Source organism: Mus pahari, chromosome 8 (genome assembly GCF_900095145.1).
Source record: "Mus pahari chromosome 8, PAHARI_EIJ_v1.1, whole genome shotgun sequence".
Taxonomy (NCBI): Eukaryota; Metazoa; Chordata; class Mammalia; order Rodentia; family Muridae; genus Mus; species Mus pahari.
In genome coordinates this window covers 63,221,717-63,245,369 of record NC_034597.1, presented here as the reverse complement: position 1 = coordinate 63,245,369, position 23,653 = coordinate 63,221,717, and the positions used below count along the sequence as shown (strand labels likewise).

Genomic DNA, 23,653 nt, shown 5'->3' with positions numbered 1-23,653 from the left:
AAAAACCAAAAAAAAAAAAAAAAAAAAAAAAAAAAAGAGTTCTTCCTGGTGTTCACTTGTTAGTTTTGATAAGAAGTGCATGGCTATATAACATCTTAAGCTTAGGGTTGAGTCCAATGAAAGAAGCAGGAAAGAATTCAAGTTTTCTTCTCATGCTTTCCTACTTAATGCTTTCCTACTGCCTGTCTTTGTGAATGAAGTGCTGTAGCCAATCACAGGCCTAATAGATGGATTTCATAAGGTCGATGCCAGTTAATCCAGCTCCATACCCACCTTCTTAGTCCTGTTGACATTGTCATTCTGTGGGGTCAAGATACCTAATGGGATGTGCATGAGAGTACACATGCATATGACAGGAACAGTGTGCGTATGTTTAAACAAAAACAAGTCTGTCCCATCTACCAGCTAATAGCCAGATAGACACTGTTTAATGTAGAGTCATTTTAAGTCCATTGAAGAATTTATGACAGCATTACACTAAGTAAACTTTTGTGTTCCCCTAACTTCACAAAAGCAGAAAATACACAATTTGGAAATTATTCAGGCTTGGAGAACTTTCAAAAAGAAAGTTATATTTACTATTAGGCTTGTTTGTCCTGTGATGTGGTTTAATTTTACATTTGGAAACAATAATTAAGAATATATATGAGGAACTGGAGAGATGGCTCAGCAGTTAGGAGCACTGACTGCTTTTCCAGAAGTCCTGAGTTTCAATTCCCAGTAACCACATGGTAGCTCACAACCATATGTAATGGGATCTGATGCCCTCTTTTGGTATGCCTGAGAGTGTGAAATTAATTAATGTATATGTATGATCTTTTACATTGTATTTGTCCCATGTGTTCCTAAGCATGCTTGCCTTGGTTCTCATGGGACAGTCAAAAGGCTGTGAAGTCAGTCCTATCCTACCTTTATGTAGGTTCTGGTGACAAACTTGGGGTACAAAGCTTACACAGCAAGTGCCTTTACCCTCAGAGCCATCTCGCCAGCCCCATTCCTGTACTAATCTTTAGACTATGTCTAATTTCTATACCACTTTCTCTTTCATTAGGCCACTGCTATAAGAGAAACATACTCTCAGAATTATCCAATAAGTGTGTATGTATAAAGCAATTAAAACCTCTTATCTTTTTTCCTCTTACAACTCCTACACATGAACAGAAAACAAACACCAAAAGGCAGCAGTAAGTTTACTTGTATAGTACATTTCAGGCGTCTTTGAGCATTACTATTTAACAAACTACTATAAACTGCTACCCAGCTTTTCTTTTTTCCATACCCTTAGGTATTCACCAGTATATTAATGAAACTTTTATCATTCTTTTCTCATTCCTTGTAAATACTGATAGGGATGTTTTAAGAAGCAGCACCAGTATTAGAGGCCAGCACCTGTGTTTCCAGCTTGCTGCCATCAGTCATGCTGCACTGAACATCTTGAAGTGTGTGTACTTGTGCACTTTTGCAGTTTGTAGGGTAGTGTCCTGAGAGAAGAAAATACTGAAGTGAAATTCTTAAATCTAAAAGTAAATACAGCCTGGCATGGAAGCATACAGGTTTATAATCCCAGAACGGAGGAAGCTGAGGCTGGAGGAATTCACATTCTGGTTTAGCTTGCCTATATTGTGAGACCTGAGATAGGTAGGCAGGCAGACAGACAGGCTGATGTGTGTGTTTGTGTGTGTGTGTGTGTGTGTGTGTGTGTGTGTGTGTGNGAGAGAGAGAGAGAGAGAGAGAGAGAGAGAGAGAGAGAGNGNAGAGATCATAGATAAATGATAGATAGACAGACTGACTAACTATAGGTAGGTAGGTAAATAGGTAGAACAAACTACTTGTTTCTCAAATAGCCCTGAGCAAGGGCTATAACAGCGTACATTCCTGTTCTCATTCTATATGCCCATTTCTCTGGACCCTCAACATACTAATCCTTAGCTTTATCATATTCTCCTCTCTGGTAGTTAAAGCAGTGTCTCGTTGTAACAGCTGCCTTTATAACAGTGCTTATACCTATACTCTTTAATGTGTGGTGCATTTGTGGTTGGTCTCCTTGATACATTAATGCCCTCCGTTCATTTTCTTTTAATTCATTTTGTTTCCTTCCTGTTATATACTTGGTGAATAGAAAATGAACGCTCAGATAAGTTTAAAAGTTACTTTCACCCATCGTTTTATTGTGGCACTGTACAGTCTGCAATGGACCACATCAGTCTTTCTATTTTGTCTGTCTTTCATCTTTACAACAAATTCATCTCCTCTGGACATAGAGCATCCTGCTGTGAGCTGTTTGGGGTAGTTTGGGCTGCTGCTGCTTTGTGAGCACAGAGAGTCCACTGCTCATTGAGCATGTGCATTTGATTCATAGTGCTTTCACCTGTTGCCATTTTGTTTCCTAGGCTTCAGACATTCAGGCGAGAACTGTCCTGCTCACCTGGTCACCACCATCCAGCTTCATTAACGGTGAAGTGAATGAGACAGCTGTACCAGAGCTCTTTAATTATGAAGTCCTGGTGTCCAGCACTGGGAAGGAAGGGAAATACAGAAGTGTTTATGTGTAGGTGTTTTCTGGTCCTGTTCTTCTATGTTACATGCGTTAACAGTTTGTGATAAAGGACTTATTGCTAATTGTATTATGTATTCTTTTTTTTCCTTTCTCAGAGGAGATGAAACAAGTGTCACTTTAAATGATCTCAAACCAGCCACAGATTACCATGCAAAGTAAGGACTGTGTACCCTTGCTTCCATGTGACAGGCACCGCAGAGGGCAAGACTTAGCTTGTGTTGTCATAGTGATTGCCTTTAAAATCTAGAATATATTTTAAACTAAATAGTGGACTTTAATTTCTCTACTGGCATTATTATCATTTCTCAAAATAATCCACAACACTTAAAAATATTTAACTCAAATGTAAATGTTACAGTAAAGGAAAGAGCTAATTACCCTGTCGGAGAGATAGGACTCTGTAGAGGATCTGCAGTATTTGCTTTAGCACTGCAAGCTTGCCCTAGCGTCTGAGGTGTTTGTACACAGAATCATAAACAATGCTTGGTTCACTCTGATGTGTACTAGTCTGCATCATGTTTTGGAGGGACCTTGGGATTTTAAGGATCCCAGAATTCCACATTTAATAGGACCAATTCTGATAATGTCTTATAGTTCCCAGTATATTTTCTTAAGTTTTTACTCTGAGGCCTCCCCAGCAGGGGCTCAATACTTACTTAGTCACCCTGTTTTTCAGAAGGACATTTATAGTTAGGAGTATTCCCATTGTACATTAATGCTGTAAGTTTTCTGTACTTCCAGTCAAAGCATTGTCCAACCTACTCTATTTCAACTGGCTTGACACCATTATTGAATCATGAATAGTGTGGGTTAATATTCAAAATTTTTTAAGTCAATGATACAAAGTCAAGTAAAATAGAAAGTTAACAAAGAATATTGGTTTTTTTTCTTGAAAATTATTAGTTTGGGAAATTGTGTATGTGTGTGTGTGCATGTGTGTGTGTGTAGACATGTCTACATTTTAATTCTCTTTGAGTTACAGTTAAAAAAAAACCCACTGNTTTATACTATTTTTCTAGTTTTAAGAGACACTCTCTACTTCTAGATAATACTTATATTTTCTTGGTAGAATATTTGAAAGTCACCTTACTACTTGTATATATTTAAAGCTGATACTGTTGAAAGTAAAAATGGATAAAACTATTTTATCCCATAGAGTGCAGGCAGAGTCCAATTCAATCAAGGGAATTCCTTCAGAAGCGGAGAGCTTTACGACCTTAAGCTGTGAGCCTGATCCCCCCAATGCACCAAGGATAGCCAACCGGACCAAAAATTCACTCACCTTGCAGTGGAAGGTAAGAATATCCATGAAGGATTTCTAAGTAGACATTTTTTCTTTTTTCCTTTTCTCTCCATGTGTTAAGATGTCCATTGTTTTTGGAGCCCAAAAGAGTGTTAACTTAAATAACATGTTTTTCTCATTGTACAATAAATTAGGTGTTTGCTTCTTATGCCTTCAGATAACTCACTTTCTGTTGCTGTTGTTTGTCACTGGCCAAAACCAACTTGCAAGAGAATAGAGTTTATTTTATCCCACAGGCTACCCTCTCACTGGAAGTCAGAGTAGAACCATGGAAGAACACTACTTACTGGCTTGCTCCCAGGCCCACCTACCTAGAGATAGTATCTCTATGGTGGCCTGGGCCCTCCCACCTCAACTGGCAATCAAGGAAAAAACCTCAGACTGATGGAGATGGTGCCCAATTGATTCTCTTTCAGATAATCTGGGGATACCCCCTCCCATACTAGAGACTTGAGGATTGATGATAGAGCCTTCCATGTGTTAGGCAAACACTACAACTGATTTTTATCCCCATTACCCCTGCTTCTTTTTTAAAGCTTGTTATCATTCTGTCTCATTTGTCTTAGTAAGTCGAATTATTTTGAAGCCCTCATTTTCTCTTTTGTTTAATTTCAATAAAGGGACAACATAAAGATGGGATGATAATTCAGTGAGGTATGATAAGACGCTTTACACATAATAGTTTCCTTGGAGAACAACAGGAAGGTGGACTTTGGGTTATTGAAAGTGGGCATTATATATTCATCCTCTCCCCCCCAAAAAAGCTTTTTTAAGAGAAGGAATCATGATGCCTTAGCAGCTAGACTAAGACAATTTAGAGCCATGAACTCTTGGAAAATAAATTTTTACCTTCTCCCTACTTTCAGTCTCTGTCTATGAAATCTTTTCTTCTGTTACAGAACAGCTGGGATTTCCAGGAATCTTTTTTCCCCTCTTCTCATTGTTGTCACTGGGAACTGTTTTTGTTGTGTCAATCAGTAGTTAATATTCTGACTCAATATTTTATATAAAATTTCAATGTAAGATGTTAGGAATCTCAGAGTAGAGTTTCTTTAGATACAGAGTTTTAAGCTCGTTTGTTCTACAAAAGAGAAGTGGATTGAAGTTGTAGGAGGAAAACTTATTGGAAAGGAGATTGGAGTTCTCATTCCAAGAATGATTAAAGACTATAGTGAAATGCCAAGGAGTTCTCCTAAAGCCAAACAGATTATGCAGTCTGGGGTGATGGGCATTGGGTGTCTAGCAACAGGGATCCCAGCACAGCCCTCTGTCTAGCAGCATACCCACTAGCCCTCTCTGTTCTTTGGTATATTACAGATCGTCTAATTAGATTGTAAAGTTAGTTACAGTAAAAATAGTGGGAATTTAAACCTGATAAAATCTAATGGGCAAATGATTTTTTAAAAGAATTATGAAATCCATTTTGTGAAATCAAATGATAGAGAAATAATAAGCCAAATTACATAGATTTGTAAGTCATTTAAAGTAGTTTTGCTATTTAATTTTGATTGTTTTCATTAAAAATTTTCATACCAAAAAAAAAATTATGAAAGTTAATATAGTTATTGTTAAAGATTGTGGAGTATTCTGAAAAACGTAGATGGCCTCTTGCTTTATTTTTCTATTTTTTTATGTGTATGAGTGTTTGCCTGCTTGTATTTATGTGCAGTTTGTATGTCTGATGCCCACTAAGGCCTAAAGAGGGTATCAGGTCTTCAATAACTGGAATTAGGGATGGGTGTGAGACACCATGTGGATTCTGGTAACCAAACCTGTGTTGTCTATAAGAGCACCAATTGCTCTTAACCATGGAACCTGCTCTCATTCCCTCTGTGACCATTTTTAAAGGCTAAGTCACAGAGAACATCTGTGACATAAAGTAGATTGCTTGTTATTTATGTCTAATTTCTTCTTTTTGTTGACCCTGTTTCAGGCACCTAGTGACAATGGTTCTAAAATCCAAAGTTTTATTTTAGAATGGGATGAAGTAAGTACATTGAATCTTTTTTAGTGGTTAAACTTAAGGGTGTATCTTCACACAAAATAATGTTTTCTGTTTTAGTTGTATTTCTCTTAGGAAATAATATTTTGTATGGTGGGCAACTAGGTGGTTAAGTAAGTGTCCTTAACAAACATAACTAACTGGACTTGCCTGTGAAGGAGGATGGTGTGTGTTTCAGCAATCATTGGTAACCATTGTTACCACTCTCTTTGGCAGTGTGAATGTGGGAGATGGGGCCTGAAAGTGAGGCAGACAAAGTCTCGTGCAATAGCCAGCTTGATTCAGAGCATCAGACAATGTATTGTCTGAAGTGAGGTTTGAGTAAAGTGTACAGTAACAAAGACACAAACATGTATTTCCATAGAGGCATATAAACAAATAACATAGCAAGTTGTAGTGAGCAATCTAAAGTGAACTCTACCCACTACTCCTGGGAGGGCACCAAGCACATTCTAAGAACAACCGTGGTATGGAGGAACAGTTTACAAGACTTGCGTTCACGTGGAGATTTCTCACAAGGTGTCAGAAATCTTACATAGCTTCTTTCATGGACTGTGTTCCAACATACTATCAAAATGGTCACTTGAGAAATTTGGGATATAGCTTGGTGGTAGAACCTAACAAGTTCGAGGCACTGGGTTTAAGCACGCATGCAGGGGGGGGGGGGCAGAGTTGGGGGGGGCAGTTATTTATAATTGACTTGGGAAAGGCACTATTTTTTTCCCATGTCAGCCTTAATAGCAAGACTATTCGTTTCCTGTATAGAAAATTACCATAAAATTGATGATTTAAACAACATCTCACAGTTCTGAAAGCCGAAAATATAACAGTTTTCACTGAGGCAAAATTAAGGTGTCAGCATGACTGTTCCTTCCAGCGGTTCTGGAACTGTTTCCTGTCCCAGCCAGTTTCCTGTGGCCCATGGTCATGCTGCCATCCCCATACTCTTGTCTCAGTGCCTGTCTCAGGAGGCTGTCTGTGCTTACCTTTGTGGCTAGTCCACATAATCAAGGGGAACCCTCTTTCTCAAGCCCCTTAATCTATCTAGCCAGAACCATCTAAGGTAACGTTCGGAGACTAGGGCTTATTAGGTCTTGAGCATCTTTGACAGCCACAGCAACACAATGGGCTATACAGTTTTCTTGTTTTTATCTTGTATTTGAGAATTATTCCATTCTCTCTAATCCTATTGTTTATATCAAGCAAAGAAAAGGTGCCAGAGAGAGTGGAAATTCTATTGATAATGTGAAGATTCAACGGTATATATTAAAAGAATAATAAAGTATAACTAAGAAGGTTTTGTTCCAGAAATGCTAAAAGAATTCAGAATAAAATTGCTTTTGACAAATTGCAGAAGACTTCATAGGTGATGGGAGGAGAAATGCTAAAATGTAGCAGGAATAAAAACTTTATTTATTGTTCAATAATTTTATAGCATTACTAAACAAGGGATTTCTTTTTAAAGTATCTGCTAACCATATATACCACTCTACATTCTATTATACCAGTTTATATTATTCAAGAAGTTGTAATTTATTTAATGACTTTAAACTCATGATACAGTTATAGTGTCTAGACTAGAGAACAAAATCTACCATTATTCAGAATATGTGATTTTGTGCTTAGGCTATGTAGTAGGTTTAGCTAAATACTACTAAAAATAATAAGACAGTTCAGTTTTACAGCCAGATGCAGTCATTCTCAGAGAAGCAGAAGTATCCCCAACTGCCCTTGGCCAAGGTACAGGGGTGAAAAATAGGTAGGAAAAGAGGAGATGCCCATTTGATTTCATACCCAGCATTACTGAGTTTCCAGTTGTCCTGGGGTGGCCTAACTTTGCTCTTTGTTATCTAATTGTGCTGCTCCCACTTCTGCTAGAACACTTTAGTGTTATATTTAACTTTTGGAGTAGTTGCTGCTTCAGACCTTTATTTTAAAGACACTTAGTGTCTAGGAGGAGGTTTGGAGGTAGGTTTATAAACTCCTCACAAAGAACTTTTCCTGAGTTAATGGTAAGTGACCTGTCTGCCTCAGAGAGCAGCCTGTTGCCATCACTACTTGTCCCCCATGGAGATTATAAGGTCCATACCTTATTATGGCCAGAAATCTAGCATTGGCTGAAACACTATATTTAATTCAAGAAACCATGCTAGGCTACTTGGAGAGCTACTTATGCTCTTGGAATTCTGCACCTGAAGTCAGCCATACCTAGGATGTTCAGTGTCTCGGCCTTTTCTTAAGATCCATGGGATGTGTTACAGAGTGCTGATACCATATACTGTACTAGCTACTAAACAACTGTCAAACAGGAACTGATATGGATTTGTCTCTTGTTAGTAGTGCATATTATATGTAATAACTAGCCATTTCTCCTAGGGGAAAGGAAATGGAGAATTCTGTCAGTGTTATGTGGGCTCACAGAAGCAATTTAAAATTACCAAACTGTCACCAGCAATGGGTTGTAAATTTAGATTATCAGCCAAAAATGACTATGGTGTAAGGTAAGACATTTGTAAAATATATATTTTTTTAGATTATTTAGTCAGACTACCCATTGAAAAATTTGCTTTATTTTGTTAATAAAATTATGATGTAGCAAAGTCCAGAAGAGAGTTACATAGAGGTGACAGTAAAGGTTAAACTCAAAACCTTTTCCAACCTCAAATATAAGTTAAATCTTTACATGTCTCTCCAGGGGGCTTATGAGTTTTTGTTTGTTTGCTTGTTTTTGTTTCTGGATTTTTTTCCCTGTTTTTCTAAATCAGTGTATGTGTTTTAATGGTTTGGTTTAGAATCTAGTGGGTTTCAAAGGCTCAAATTTTATTGTTTACTTGTGAATGCAATAATGAATCTTATTTAGGGTAAAACATATTAATGCCACTGGTAATCAGGCTTAGTTGAGTTTAGATGGATAGTCAGTAACCGTTAAATTGTATCTGGAGTTTTGTTCTTTCTTTCTTTCTTTCTTTCTTTCTTTCTTTCTTTCTTTCTTTCTTTCTTTCTTTCTTTCTTTCTTTCTTTCTTTCTTTCTTTCTTTCTTTCTTTCTTTCTTTTCTTCCTTCCTTCTTCCTTCTCCTCCTCCTCTTCTTCTTCTTCTTCTTCTTCTTCTTCTTCTTTTCTTCTTCTGTTGGTTTTTCGAGACAGGGTTTCTCTGTGTAGCCCTGGCTATCCTGGAACTCACTCTATATAGACCAGGCTGGCCTCAGACTGAGAAATCTGCCTGCCTCTGCCTCCCAAGTGCTGGGATTAAAGGCATGTGCCACCACTGCCTGGCTTGTTTTCTGTTTCATAAAAGTTTCTCTGTGTAGTTCAGACAAACCTAGGCCTTTTAAGTGTCCTGTTAAAAATAGCCTTTGTTTTATTTTAGAAATTCCTCTACTTACCTTTTGGGAAGTTGGTGGGTTTAATTATACCATTTACATGTTCTACCACATAAAATGGCATTTATGAGAACTGTCTTTTCTGCTCCATATACATACCATATAGAAGTGTGACAGAAGTGCACAGTGAACCAGGTTTACTGTGTTCTGTTTCCTACAGACCACTGTGTATTTTTTCCACTGACTGAATATATTTCACTACCAAAGCTTAAAAATGCCTGAACAAAACTTACACATTTGAAAAAATACCAACCTTTTGGTATCTGGGCTACCTAAAAGTTCTTCAGGTCCATTCAGTTTTGATTTTCTAGGGCTGGGACTGTAGCTCAAACTTAGCTTGTTCAATCAAGGTTCTTGATTTGAACCCCATTACAACAACAAATTTAAATTTTTCATTTTGGAGAAATAGTATTAGTGGGGAAAAGAGTTCTTTATCAATAAAATAATTTTTACTCCTTTTTAAAAAATCATTTGTTCCAACAGTGATTTTAGTGAAGAGGTCCTGTACTACACCTCAGGCTGTGCCCCTTCTGTACCCGCAAGTCCTATGCTGACCAAAGCTGGAGTTACTTGGCTGTCCCTACAGTGGACTAAGCCCTCAGGAACACCATCAGATGAAGGGATTTCTTACATTTTAGAGATGGAAGAGGAAACATCAGTAAGTATGACTCTGTAGTTTAAATAAGAGTTGAAGTAATTTTGGTACAATGTTAACCCCAATACAGTAAATGTCACCACAAGAGTTGGCTCATTCCCCAAGTCCCATCAGGCCTTGCTTTGCTGTTGTGTGAGATTGGTAGGAAAGAATCAAGTCTCTTGATTTCTTGGTGTATATAAGAGGTTTAGGGGTCTATGAATGTTGAAGTCTATACTTGGAAATCATAAAGACTGCACTTTGCATTTGAGAGCTGGCTGCATAACTAAGTGGTAGAGCATTTACCTAACAGTCATGGCACCTTACATTTCCCAGCCCAGAGAGTCAGACATGGATTGACTAACTTAGGAAGAAGTAAAGGGAATGTCAGCACAGCTTTCAGCCTTCTGCACAGAGCAGTTTCAGAGTCCTGTCACATTCTTTACTGCTTGTGGATTACCACAGAAGACTGAGAGTTACGTGGGATGTTGTGTAGTGCATCCTGAATTCTACTTCCCTGCCTCTATTCCTGCTAACCAAAAACAGCTTTGTTTAAGATTATGATCAGGTAATAGTGGCACATTCTTGTGAGTATGCTATAAATCTTTATACATTTAAATGGAATCATACTATGATTTCAGTTACATCTCCACTTTTATAATTTCATCACAGGAGCTAGTGTAGTGAAGGATAAGTCAGGCCTTCACATTGCTTTACTCTTCATGCTTCTGCAAGCAGATGCCTAATGGAACAACTGTCTTTCCCTCTCCAGGGCTATGGCTTTAAGCCAAAATATGATGGAGAAGATCTTGCTTACACAGTGAAAAATCTGAGGCGAAGTACAAAGTATAAATTTAAGGTAAATTTTGAAAGCCCATTAAGAAAAGTATTCTTTTTATTTTTCTTGTAAAGTTAAAACCACGTGCATGTTTACATTATGTGTCCTTCCAAACCATTCCTGTGGTCTTAAATTTTAATTCTTTTGTTTGTAATGGGTACTTCTGTTTTACTTTTTACTGTAGTATAGTAATGTTCTTCAAACTTCATATATTTATATTCACAACCACATTTTGTGGATCTATTACTAATACTGTATAATGTGAGTACAGATACTAAAATATGAATGTTAAAACATACCCAAAATGATTATTAACATCATGCCATAAAAAGATTCTTTATATAGTTAGGCATAATCCCTCAAAGGGGTTGGTGTTTACCAGTTTCTTAGCTGCAAAATCATTCTCTGCCCTTTGTGACCATTGTATTCTGTACAAGGGTTCCACACCTGTTTTAATGCCCATTGACAACCCTTGCCTGAGTCTGTTCTTGTTGTGACTGATGGTGCTAAGTGGTGATGCCTTACTTTATAATTCAACCTTGTGGCACTTGCTTGTTGGCAGTAGTGACAGATTGAAATTCCTCTATGGAAACTTCTGGAACTCATCTTTCTTCCTATGGCATCACTCTAGGATATATTTTGGCTCTTAAATTTGTCTAGTACTTAAATTATTTAATAATTACAGTTAGTAGAAACAAACCTAAAATTATAGGGGATGCTGACTGTTACCTGGACGTGTAAGAGCAGCGCGAAGACCCAAGCAAGTCAGACAGAGAGAGCGCTGTCTTTGACGAGGTTCTCACAGGCCACAGCTGTTACTTAGAATGCTGGAGTTACTAAAATTCTCATTCACAATTACATACTTCATGACAAGGTGAAAATGTATCATTTCTAAAATCAAAATGACTCCTAGATTGAATTATATATTTTCTTCATTTCTGTGTTAAAATCTATCTCATTTTTTTTTTCCTTCCTGGAAATAAGTATTTATCATGTAGCTTCTTTTGGCAAGGAATCCAGGAACCAGTGGTTCAGAATTAAAGACTTCTGAAGTGGAATCATTTGAAGGTGTTGACTTCCAAGTTCACTCACCTGGTTCCTCCCTGGGCCCTCAGATATCACCACACAGACCACACACACCATAATATGCCTAGGGCATTTCTGCTGCACTCTTTACATCAGAGGAAACTATTGGAAATAACTTAAGGCTGTCAATTACAAGCACACTTAATATGAAGACACGCAGTTCTCCAACAGAGAGGACTTCTCAGTCTCAAAGTGTTTAAGTCATTTCCCTGGGCTTGTGTTTTGCTCACTGCTTGGTTCAATGTATTATCAGGTAATGAACATTAGGTCCTTGTGTTCTCAGGTCATTGCTTATAACTCAGAAGGTAAAAGCAATCCTAGCGAAGTCGTGGAATTCAGTACCTGCCCTGATAAACCAGGAGTACCTGTGAAGCCTTCAGTTAAAGGGAAGATACACTCACACGGTTTTAAAATTACTTGGGGTAAGATGTTCATTTTGTGTTTGATTAAAATAATTTAAATATGAGCTTTTCTTTAAGACCAACCTTGTGAAAATATCATGGTACCTTTTGCTAGAAATTTTCCCATTCATCCTTAGAAGAGAAGAAGAAAATCCATAAGCAACTAGTTCAAAACTCAAGTTCCTGTTTTGTGGATATCAATGTCCAGATGGATAAATTATTGTTATATTAAGCCATGTGCAAACAATGGCTCACCATGTATATTGTTAGATGATGTAGCACCTTCCTATGGGACAAAAGGCAGACTCACAGTAGTTGTTCAGAAGAAAGGGATACTGTTGATGGACACAGTATCTGTGGAAAGCTGTGCTCACAGATACTGACTAGGTTTGACACTAAAAGAACTAGGTGGGTGGGAGGGAGGCTGCTGTAAGAGGATAGACAGGGTCAACTTCGTGTGAAAAAGAGATTGCTGAACATGGAGCCAGCAGCATTGCGTCATCTTGGCTCTCAAGTCAAACAACAACAAAATTGAACATTTGCAGAACATCTGCCTGCTTACATATGGGGTGTGCAAGCTCAATCCTGCCTTGCAGACAGTTGAAAAAGTCACCATATTACAAGTACAAACTTCAAGTTCCCTTTGGAGCTGAAGTGAATGGAATGTTGTGCAGCCACTAAAATTATTATAGAGTCAACTTTTTTTTTTTAAGATTTATTATTATACATAAGTTCACTGTAGCTGACTTCAGACACACCGGCAGAAGGCATCAGATCTCATTACAGGTGGTTGTGAGCCACCATGTGGTTGCTGGGATTTGAACTCAGGACCTTTGGAAGAGCAGTCAGTGCCCTTACCCGCTGAGCCATCTCACCAGCCCCTAGAGTCAACTTTATATGGGTAGGTTCAGTGGGAAGACTGATATATTAATTGAAAAATGGTGACAGCAGTGTAGACAAAGGATGTGTGAATAGTAATTGTTTCAGGTAATTCTTTTCCCCCTATAACTATCTGCCTTGGTATTCTATCTATTGGGGTTTCCATAATATTACTTTTGTTTGTGATAGATCCACCAAAAGACAATGGAGGGGCACCCATCAATAAGTACGTGGTGGAGATGGCAGAAGGTTCTAACGGTAAGTACAGCCAGTACAGCTGATAGACCTGTTCTGGTGATGAGCCTCCACTCGTCCAGGCTTTACACTGTTTGCTGACATAAACACAGTTGTGCTGCTGCACTGCAGATTGTCCTTGATTTGGTGATGGTAGGGGTGGAGGTGTTTGTGGCAGCTATGATTGTGCCCATTATGATGCACTTGAGATAGTGACCTCTGGAAATACAGTGGGTCAAATGTCAGCCTCTATTATATTTTCTTTTTCTTCTTTTTTTCATGTTTATATTGTTTAAACCTAGCATATCCAGACTCATTTTTAGATACTGTATGTTTAATGTTTTTATTAAAGAGTAGTTTATTAAGTTAGGTTTATACCCACATGTACTAGAGGAAAATTGGTCTCTGGAGGTTAGTTCTAATTAAGGTTTTTATGACATACGAACTTTATGCTTGAGTCACCTGTTCATCAGATTTTATTTCTATAAAAGGCATGTTTACTGCAAAAAGGTCTTGTAATTATGATTAAATGTGTTATGATATTGATCCTTTATATTTGTTATATTATTACTGGACCAGTAAACACATTTAATATGCTTAATTAAAAGCAAATTACCAGTCTAAGCCAAAGATTGTACAGAGATATTTCAACAAAGCCATGCAGATTTGTGTTGTAGACCACAGGCATAAAGAAAATTAAATCTTTTCCAGGAAACATAAAGTTAGGCTTGAATTGTTTCTGACAAGTTACATACACACTTTTTATTGTTTTTGTTTTGTTTTGTTTTTTTGTTTTTTTTTCTTTTTTTATTAGGTATTTTCTTTATGTGCATTTCAAATGTTATCCCCTTTCCTGGTTTCCCCTCCGAAAATCCCCTATCCCCTCCCCCCTCCCCCTGCTCCCCACCCCACCCACTCCCATTCCTGATCCTGGCATTCACAGGATCAAGGTCTCTCCTCCCATTGATGACCAACTAGGCCATCCTCTGCTACAAATATAACTAGAGCCACAAGTTCCACCATGTGTTTTCTTTGATTGGTGGTATAGTTCCAAGGAGCTCTGAGGGTACTGGTTAGTTCATATTGATGTTCCTTCTATGGGGCTTCAGCTTCCTGGGTATTTCTCTGGCTCCTTCATTGGGAACCTTGTGCTCTGTCCAATGGATGACTGTGACCATCCACTTCTGTATTTGCCAGGCACTGGCAGAGCCTCGCAGGAGACAACTATATCAGGCTCCTGTCAGCAGGCTCTTGTTGGCATCTGCCTAGTATCTGGGTTTGGTGGTGGTTTATGGGGTGGATCCCCAAGTGGGGCAGTCTCTGGATGGTCATTCCTTCAGACTCTGCTCCGAACTTTGTCTCTATAACTCCATCCATGGATATTTTGTTCCCCATTCTAAGAAGGAACAAAGTATCCACACTTTGGTCTTCCTTCTTCTTGAGTTTCATGTGTTTTGCAAATTGTATCTTGGGTATTCTAAATTTCTGGGCTAATATTCCCTTATCAGTAAGTGCATATCTAGTGACTTCTTTTGTGATTGGGTTACCTCACTCAGGATGATATCCTCCAGATATATCCATTTGCCTAAGAATTTCATAAATTCATTGCTTTTAATAGCTGAGTAGTACTCTGTTGTGTAAATGTACCATATTTTCTGTATCCATTCTTCTGTTGAGGGAGATCTGGGTTCTTTCCAGCTTATGGCTATTATAAATAAGGCTGCTATGAACCTAGTGGAGCAGTTATGTACACACTTAACGTAGAAGTGAAGCCGGAGATGCCTGCGCTCTCCAGGATAACACAATGTTAACCATTACCTCGGAGCTGATTGCACAAAATTCTGCACTTTTCAGGAAACAAATGGGATATGATCTACAGTGGCGCTACCAGGGAACATCTTTGTGACCGGCTGACTCCAGGCTGCTCCTACCGCTTACGGGTTTACTGCATTAGTGACGGAGGGCAGAGTGCGGTAATGCTTATATGTACACGTTTGTTCTTTAATTTGGACCACAGGGGGCAGGATCAGCATTTCCTGCCCTCATTGGTGAAATGTGTGGACAAATCTGTAAGAGTAGTTTTTTTGTAACCTGGGTGACTTATTGTTACATTTCTAACAGGTTATTTTACTCACAGTTCATATTTAAGTAAATCTTAGGATGATATTTGATATTCATATTTAACAGAAATTGAAATAGTTAGATACTGATTTGCTGCTTTGTAAATTTTGTCTCTGGAGAAATCACAAACAGTTCAAACACAGATCTAACATTTTAGTATTTCAGAAAAGCTAGCCATTTTATGATTATTAAAAGAATCAGTAGCTGGGTGTTTAATCCCAGCACTTGGGAGGCAGAGGCTGATAGATCCCTGAGTTCCAGGCCAGCCAGGGCTAAGAAACCTGCCTCAAGAGAGAGAGGGAGAGGGAAGGGGGGAGGGGGAGAGGGAGGGGACAGAGAAAAAAATAAAAAGAAAGGGGGACTCAGTAAGTCAGTGACCAGTAACTTTATCAGTTATATAGATCATATCCCAGTTCTGAGGACAGTTTTAGAGCCTGGTTCAATGTTGAGTACATTCGGCATCTTCAGTTACACTTACTCAGTCCCAACATTTTCATGGGTCAGTAATTCAGTGAGGGTGTCTTCATCAGGCTTCCCTACTGCCTGTTTGGGCTGTTCACAGTCCTCCCACTGTTTGAGCTCCTGAGGGTTTCTACTTTGAGTCTGCTTGAGAACAATCAAGAGCATGGGAGAACTGGGCAGAGACTGCCCTTTTCCTCATCTTTAAGTCATTTCAAACCACAGAAATAGTTTGTGTTCTCCACTCTCTACCAAGATGCTTGCTTCAGTTCCTGTGTCAACATTCCTCACTTGTGAGTTTTGGGGGAGCATCCTAAAGCATGCCAGGAGCTGTGGTCCAGACACAGACCACAAGCAGCCCCAGTAGCCGAGCTCAGTGCCGCAGGAGAGGCAGACCCCTCCCCACAGTATTGGACCGCGTGTGGAACTCTCTGCTTGCTCCTGCCTTCCGTTCTTCATTCCTGGGCTGGAATCGTGCTCTAGGCTCCTGTGCATTTTTCATGAATTTAACCAAGAATCACTTATTAGAACATTCATAATAATATTTTTCTAGTGGAAGTTTATATAATAAAAACACTCTCGTTAAAAATGGCTTTTAAACTTCTTTTTAGGCCTGCAAGTATTGTGAGACTGAGTGTGTGTCCTGCCCAGCAGGCTTGTGGTACAGTGCTCCCATTTATTCCTTGAGAAAGCTCCTTGGTAGTAAAGACATAGTCTTCGTCTGTAAAAGAGACCCTCCTGAATCCCAGAACCACCTGGAGAAAAAGAGAGTCTCCCCACATTTAAGAACAACAAACATAACATCTAAAATTCTTTTCTAGTACGTCAATGAAGCATTCTTACATAGATTGCCTGTCTGAAAAAATGTTGAACAAGTGGTTTGTGTTTAAAAAGAATTAAATATTAAATGTGAACCTTAATAAACAACTAGGCCAGGTAATCTTTAAAGTAAAATCAAGGCTGAGGCTAATCGCTTAGCATTTGTAAGGCCCTGGTTTAAACTCCTGTCACATAAGAAGATACATGACTTTAAATATAGGAATCAAAGCAATACTAAATAAAGGTGTCTCACTAGAGAAACTGACTGGCTGTAGAATTGATATTAGAGAATTTACATTTAGGTTAAAAGACAAGTTAAAAAAGAAAGCCAAAAAAAAAAAAAAACAACAACAAAAAACAACCCAATGAGTCTACACCTCCAAAAACAATGAGGTAGAAAGCATCTGTAGTGTTGGAACAACTAAAGTAAAGGGTTGTGGGTCCCTGTGGAAAGGATTTTTTCAGTTGCCTGTTGTCTTGGATACTTTGTTTTGTTTCATTATAAAAAGGATATATTCCTTCCCCACTTGTTTTTTTTAAATAATAGTTATAGTACATGTCCTTTTGTCTATAAAAATATGTGGTAATGTTTTAATAAGGCTTGATTCTACTCAGTACCTTATTTCTTAGGGTAGTAAAGTATGATTTCACACTATTGATACAATTTTATGTTGTGTTAAAATTCTTTATCAGATTAATCCAGTTGTTTAGAGCCTTTTGTTTGATTTTGCTTTGTTTCTGCAGGTCTCTGAATCTTTACTTGTACAGACTCCAGCTGTGCCTCCTGGCCCATGTCTCCCTCCCAGGTTACAGGGTAGACCCAAAGCAAAAGAAATACAGTTACGATGGGGTAATTTCCATTTTGGTACTGAATTATGACTAAGTTAGAACCAAAGTATTTCTCCTGTTTAAACTACTTAATATGTCCCTGCTTAGGACCTCCTCAGGTTGATGGTGGATCACCCATTTCCTGTTATGCAGTAGAAATGACTCCTGCAGATAAAGATGAGCCCAGAGATGTTTACCAAGGCTCTGAAGTGGAGTGTACAGTGAGCAGCCTTCTTCCTGGAAAGACGTACAGCTTCAGACTTCGTGCAGCAAACAGAATAGGGGTGAGGAAACTGCCAACTGAGTCATCACTTGAGCATGTATTGTCATACCTATTATCAAACCATTTTGTTTTAATAAGCTTCTAGTGTCAAATAAGGAACAGCTTGCCCTATAACTCGTCTTTCTGTCTTTTTACTTTGAGACCTTAGTTAGAGTTTGTGTCACTTGGAAAGAGTTATGTCTTCTTTAACAGATGTTTAAAAGCCTGTTTTCATGGTCACTAAATTGGTTTTATACAGCATTTACTCCTCATTGCAAACCAGATGTAATTCATGCGTTGCTTCATGAGCAAATGCTGATATTTACGCATTTATGGTTTATGAGTTATTTAAGTGTATATGTATATGTATGGGTATGCAGAGAGGGGAGAGAGAGAGAGAGAGAGAGAGAGAGGAGAGAGAGGGGGGGACATAAAATGCATTAAGAGGTGATAGTCCACTTTGCAACTAGTGATGCTGGGGCTGGAAGAGAGTGCTTCCACACAGCTGCTGATGCCCTAACTCCGCTAAGGCAGATGCCCTAAGACAAAGCAGTTGCTTAGTTGTATGACACATTTAAAAAAACTATTCTGCAATTAATTTTTTTTTTCAAAATTTAAGGTCACAGGTCTCTTTACCACAGTTTTAAAGACTTGAGTGAGCTGTGCTTTGTTTCATAGTCTGTCTCCATCTGAACTATATTTTAGTCTGTGAGTACACTTATTGTGAATGGGATTGTGTAGTCTGCAGACAGTCCTTATTTAAGCTGTCAGTCTGTGCCCTCAGCAACCTCACAAGCTGCAGTTAACTGGGAGCATTCTCAATGTAATGTCTTCCTTTTTATTTACTCGTTTTTGCAAGTATGACAAAACAACTTTGGACATTTACTTCCCTTATTTCCACTTACTACCCATCTTTGACCCCGTTCTGTAAGATTGGTGCCACCTCTCTCCCGTGCTTGTATTTGGTGCCTGCATCCCTCTTCACACCATTCCTTCCCTCTCACTTCTTAATGTACTAGTGCCCTGCTCTCTACAGTTCATGAAGAGAGCAAGGGAGGGGGAGAGGCACAGTGTATTAAGTGGAATGGGAAAGCCTGTGTCTGTTTACATGCTGGTTACATCTTTGACTTAATGCCTGTAGGATTAGGGTAAGTCTTTAGATACAGGATTCTGTGCAGTGAACATTTAAGGATGAAAAAGGAAAATATGTGTTCTGCTTGTTTTTCTAGTTTGGACCATTTTCGGAAAAATACGATATCACTACAGCTCCTGGGCCACCAGACCAATGCAGACCCCCTCAAGTGACATGCAGATCTGCAACTTGTGCACAAGTGAATTGGGAGGTACTGTAATTTCCACTAACTTACATAATTTTCCAAAGTGATGGGAGTAGTGCACATAAAAGAATAAAGGTAATCTTCCCTTTTGCTCCTTCAGATATGTGAAAACCGAGTCCTAGGTAAATTTACATGGCAGAGTGAGTGGAGTGCTGGAATAAGAGATTTGCCTCTTAAGTATTCAGACCCTGGGCCCTGCTGTCACTTGGTGTTTTTAATCAAAGGTTTTGTTTCTTTACTGAGATATTTTAACCACTAGTGAACTTTGAACAAACAGTCATAAGATTTGGTATAATAATTCTCTCAAATTCATTATCATCAGTATATTTATTGTGTAATATAATTGGTCACTGATGTTTAATTTCCTTTGAAACTTGTGGAACATGTGCAAGTTAGCATTCTGTCCTCAGATGATTCTGAAGTGTCTTTAATAGGATACCCTGACTCTTGTGCATACTTTTCTTCTGCTGCAAGGCACTTATGGTTTTCAGGTAGTTTTAATGAATAAAAATTACACACTGTTGTGTTGAGATGTTTTAAATAAATTCAAAGAACCTCATTTTTAACATGTTAAAGGAAGGAATGATTTTTGCTCCAGAGCTATTTAATTACTGTCAAGAATTAAAGAAAACTGTATCCTTTTCATAAAGATTCCTTTGAGTAACGGAACTGACGTCACTGAGTACCGGCTGGAATGGGGAGGAGTTGAAGGAAGTATGCAGATGTGTTACTGTGGGCCTGGCCTCAGTTGTGAATTAAAAGGACTTTCACCAGCTACTACCTATTACTGCAGAGTCCAGGTAGGTGACTGGTGCCTGGGCACACACACTGTCCAGAATCTTCTGTTTAGAGGTCACTGCCATAATTGTGTCTTCGTTAACTTACTTTATTCATTTGTAGGCTATGAGTGTTGTAGGTGCAGGTCCTTTCAGCGAAGTTGTTGCCTGTGTGACTCCACCATCAGTTCCTGCCACTGTGACTTGTCTTCAAGAAATCAGTGATGATGATATAGAATACCCCCATTACTCACCCTCTACCTGCCTTGCAATTAGCTGGGAAGAGCCTTATGACCATGGCTCAGAAATCCTTGCCTACAGCATAGACCTCGGAGATAAGCAGCCTTTGACAGTGGGAAAGATGACAAGCTATATCATAGACAGTTTGCAACCAGATACAACATACAGGTATACCTCAAAATCTCTGTTTATGTTTGCCTAAACCAGAAAGATAAAATACATAAAATAGCCATAAACCAAACTTGTTTTTTGTGTCACTTAGAATACGAATTCAAGCCTTGAATAGCCTTGGAGCTGGGCCTTTCAGCCACACAATTAAATTAAAAACTAAGCCCCTTCCTCCTGATCCACCTCGACTGGAATGTGTTGCCTTTAACCACCAGAACCTTAAGCTTAAATGGGGAGAAGGAACTCCAAAGATGTTATCCACAGATGCTGTTCAGTACCACCTTCAGATGGAAGATAAGAATGGAAGGTAGGTTTTTTACTTTCTTTCTCGTGTATGATTTGGGGCTAATGTATATAAATGTAATAATTTGCCAGAGCAGAATGAAGACTATTATAAAGGGCCACTAGGTGGCCCGGGGAAGAGACACCTGCTGCCAAGACTCCCAGCCTGAGTACACTCCCTGAAAAACGGCTTAAGGAAAGCAAAGGACAGGCTCCTGCCAGTTGTTTGACCTCACACACTCCACTGCATGTGTATCACAGACAACACACAGAAAAAATTAATTAAAATGTAATAAAGCTATTTATCAAAACCATCTTAAATTATTTAAGTATGTTTTTCAAAATCTCAGAAGGCTCCCTATGGCTTTCCTGCTATAATTCCAGTGATGCTCAGGGAAATGAAGTAGGCTGCCCTTGAGCTCTGCCCCGTGAGGTCTGACCTTGGCTGTGAAGTGACTCTGTGCTATTGATTTCCAGCTGGACACAATTTATAGAAAGTGATTGCGATTTGTTCAAGGTTTCTGCGGTCCTAGACAGCGTGGTTATGACTCAGCCTCCTGACATAAGGACACTCTGAACCAACAACAGTGTAGCCCCTCCCTCACCAGCAGGGCCTGGTTGGACTGTGATTGATTGTCCAGTGTTGTTACCCCACTGCCTGTCATCCAAGGGCTGATCTGTGCCTCTTTCATGTTCCTCTACACATACTGGCTTCCTGCATAAGCACACTGACACTGCCCTGTGGTAAATCCTGTGTTTCAGTTAGAGTATGTTATTCAGATTATTTTTAACATTATTTTAATACCAATTTAGAACTGTTTACTTACTCTGCATATAAACAATGCCTTGTGCCTTCTATAGATGGTAATCTTGTAATATTTTAAGACTATAAATTATACTGCTGTGCTTTTTACTTTAATTTAATTAGGAGTTTGCCCAACTTAAGCATTTAAAATACTAAGAACAGTTTTCCCAAGGTTTACATTGGTTTTAATCACTTTTAGGAACACTTTAATGGCCATATTATGTGTTTCTTAATGTCTGTGCTTTTATTTATGGCATAATTATATGTATATTTTTTCCCCCAGAAGGTTCTTTGCCAATTGTGTGCTATAACCATGTATTTTTTATTATGAACTGTTCTGGGTGAATTGTTTAAATTCTTCTCACTCTTGTTAGATCATTTGCTCTCAGAGTGAGGAGCAAGAAGGCTTGCTAGAAACAGTTCTAACTTAGTGCTTGGCTAAAGGTGCAGGACTTAAAGAATCATTCATTTTTAGCATATACTACAAGCACTGGGTGAATTGATTCTTAAAAGTTTGCTCCAGCTTATAGCTTTTGCATTTGGGATAGTTCAAAAAGGTTTATCAGAAAGCATTCTAATTAGTGGATGAAAGGTAAAGCTTCTGCTAAACATAAAATATAATATTGTAAACTTTTCATTTATATTCATTTAGCATCTGAGGAATTGCTGGGGTATGAATATGGCTAGGAAAAATGAAAATTTAAGCCCTTTAATGATCTATAAATTAACATATAGGTTTAATAAATTATGCCAGCTTAATAGCTTGGATTTATTTGTTCTTTTTTTTTTAGATTTTTTTAAAATTTTATTTTATGTATGAATGTTTTACCTGCATGTATGTGTACAATACATGCATGCCTAGTAGCCTTAGAGGTGAGCAGATGACGGTAGATACCCTGGAACTGGAGTTGCACGTGCTTATGAGGCTCCATATACATGTTGAGAACCAAGCTGGGATCCTCTGCAAGAGCAGCCAGTGCACTTAACTACTGAGCCAGTTCCCCAGCTCCTCTTTGCTCCTTTTGGTTTTTATGGAGATTCATATTGTCATCTTCAGCAGCTTTCATTAGTGGTTGTTTCCCACCTCCCTTTCTTTCTTTTTTAAAGAAAACATACTTCAGAGAATCAGAAGCCAGGCTTATCCAGCCAGCTACTGCTTATTGCAGATCTATTTACTTCAGGTCATCAACTGTCTCCTATTCCTAACCATAATATATTTCCAGGTCATTAACATTGTTTGACCATTCATTAGTCATTCCTTGGTTTCCAATTTTTTTAAAACTGCCCATTAAAAATACTGAGAAACATCCTATTTATAAATAATATATTAAGGAAAATATGTATAATTATAAGCATCTACCTAATATTTTATATGGATAATTTATTTGAAATTTTATAGTCTCTCGTAGTACTATCTAAATCTCTTAAGAAAAGTCACTAAGCTAGCTAGAATTATGCCCATGAATTAAGAATCCTCTTTTGTTTTCAGATAAAAATAAGAGAAATTGAAGTACAGGTTATCTCTTTGCTCAAGTTCCTGCTGTAGATTAAGACTTGGTTAGAAATTAACTCATAAAAGCAGTGCCTTTATGGTGTTCTGATGCCTTTAAAAGGCAGCAGGAAGAGTCAACTGTACCAGAGCCTGAGAAGAAACTTAGGATGGTTGAACATTGGATTAGTGATAATTTTTATGTGTCTTGTTAGATTGGGAGATCTACATCTGTGATTCTTATTATCTGATGGAAAGCATACTTGTTAGTTACTCCTGAATTTTCAGGCTTTGGAGCCACTTGATCCTCAATAACCTCAGCCCGATTATATACTTATAGTGGGTTTGAAAGCATTTTTCTCTGCTGTTGTAAAGTTGGTTATTCCCATTTCAGGTTTGTCTCCCTGTACAGAGGGCCTTGTCATACATACAAAGTACAAAGGCTCAGTGAGTCCACGTCCTACAAGTTCTGCATTCAAGCTTGTAATGAAGCTGGGGAAGGTCCTCTCTCCCAAGAGTATGTTTTCACCACTCCAAAATCTGTCCCAGCTGCCTTGAAAGGTAATTTATAATCTCCTGAAGTTATTTTCTTTAATAAAGTGCTTTATTTTGATTAAAATTTAGCACCCAGTGTGTCCCCATCAGTTAGATAAGAGCACAGACAGGAGCACATGCTCAGGGCTCCACTCAACCATCAAAGCTGTCTCCTTTGTTGCACTAATACTCAGAAAGTCCCTGCTCTCTTTAATGATG

The 23,653-nt window shown here is 38.4% G+C and overlaps 1 protein-coding gene across 3 annotated transcripts in view; it reads left to right on the top strand.

Moving 5' to 3' along the window:
- Positions 1-23,653, top strand: part of Fndc3a (fibronectin type III domain containing 3A) — a 159,363-nt gene that overhangs the window by 127,120 nt on the left and 8,590 nt on the right. For all 3 annotated transcript variants that reach the window (XM_021202865.1, XM_029541310.1, XM_021202866.1), the window contains 17 exons: positions 2,391-2,548; positions 2,653-2,712; positions 3,714-3,852; positions 5,794-5,847; positions 8,239-8,363; positions 9,726-9,900; positions 10,649-10,735; positions 12,084-12,222; positions 13,270-13,338; positions 15,169-15,287; positions 17,458-17,563; positions 17,650-17,825; positions 19,033-19,146; positions 19,791-19,940; positions 20,041-20,324; positions 20,419-20,631; positions 23,295-23,461. In XM_021202865.1, coding sequence (XP_021058524.1) covers positions 2,391-2,548; positions 2,653-2,712; positions 3,714-3,852; positions 5,794-5,847; positions 8,239-8,363; positions 9,726-9,900; positions 10,649-10,735; positions 12,084-12,222; positions 13,270-13,338; positions 15,169-15,287; positions 17,458-17,563; positions 17,650-17,825; positions 19,033-19,146; positions 19,791-19,940; positions 20,041-20,324; positions 20,419-20,631; positions 23,295-23,461 — 2,335 coding nt within the window. The remainder of the gene's footprint in view (positions 1-2,390; positions 2,549-2,652; positions 2,713-3,713; positions 3,853-5,793; positions 5,848-8,238; positions 8,364-9,725; positions 9,901-10,648; positions 10,736-12,083; positions 12,223-13,269; positions 13,339-15,168; positions 15,288-17,457; positions 17,564-17,649; positions 17,826-19,032; positions 19,147-19,790; positions 19,941-20,040; positions 20,325-20,418; positions 20,632-23,294; positions 23,462-23,653) is intronic.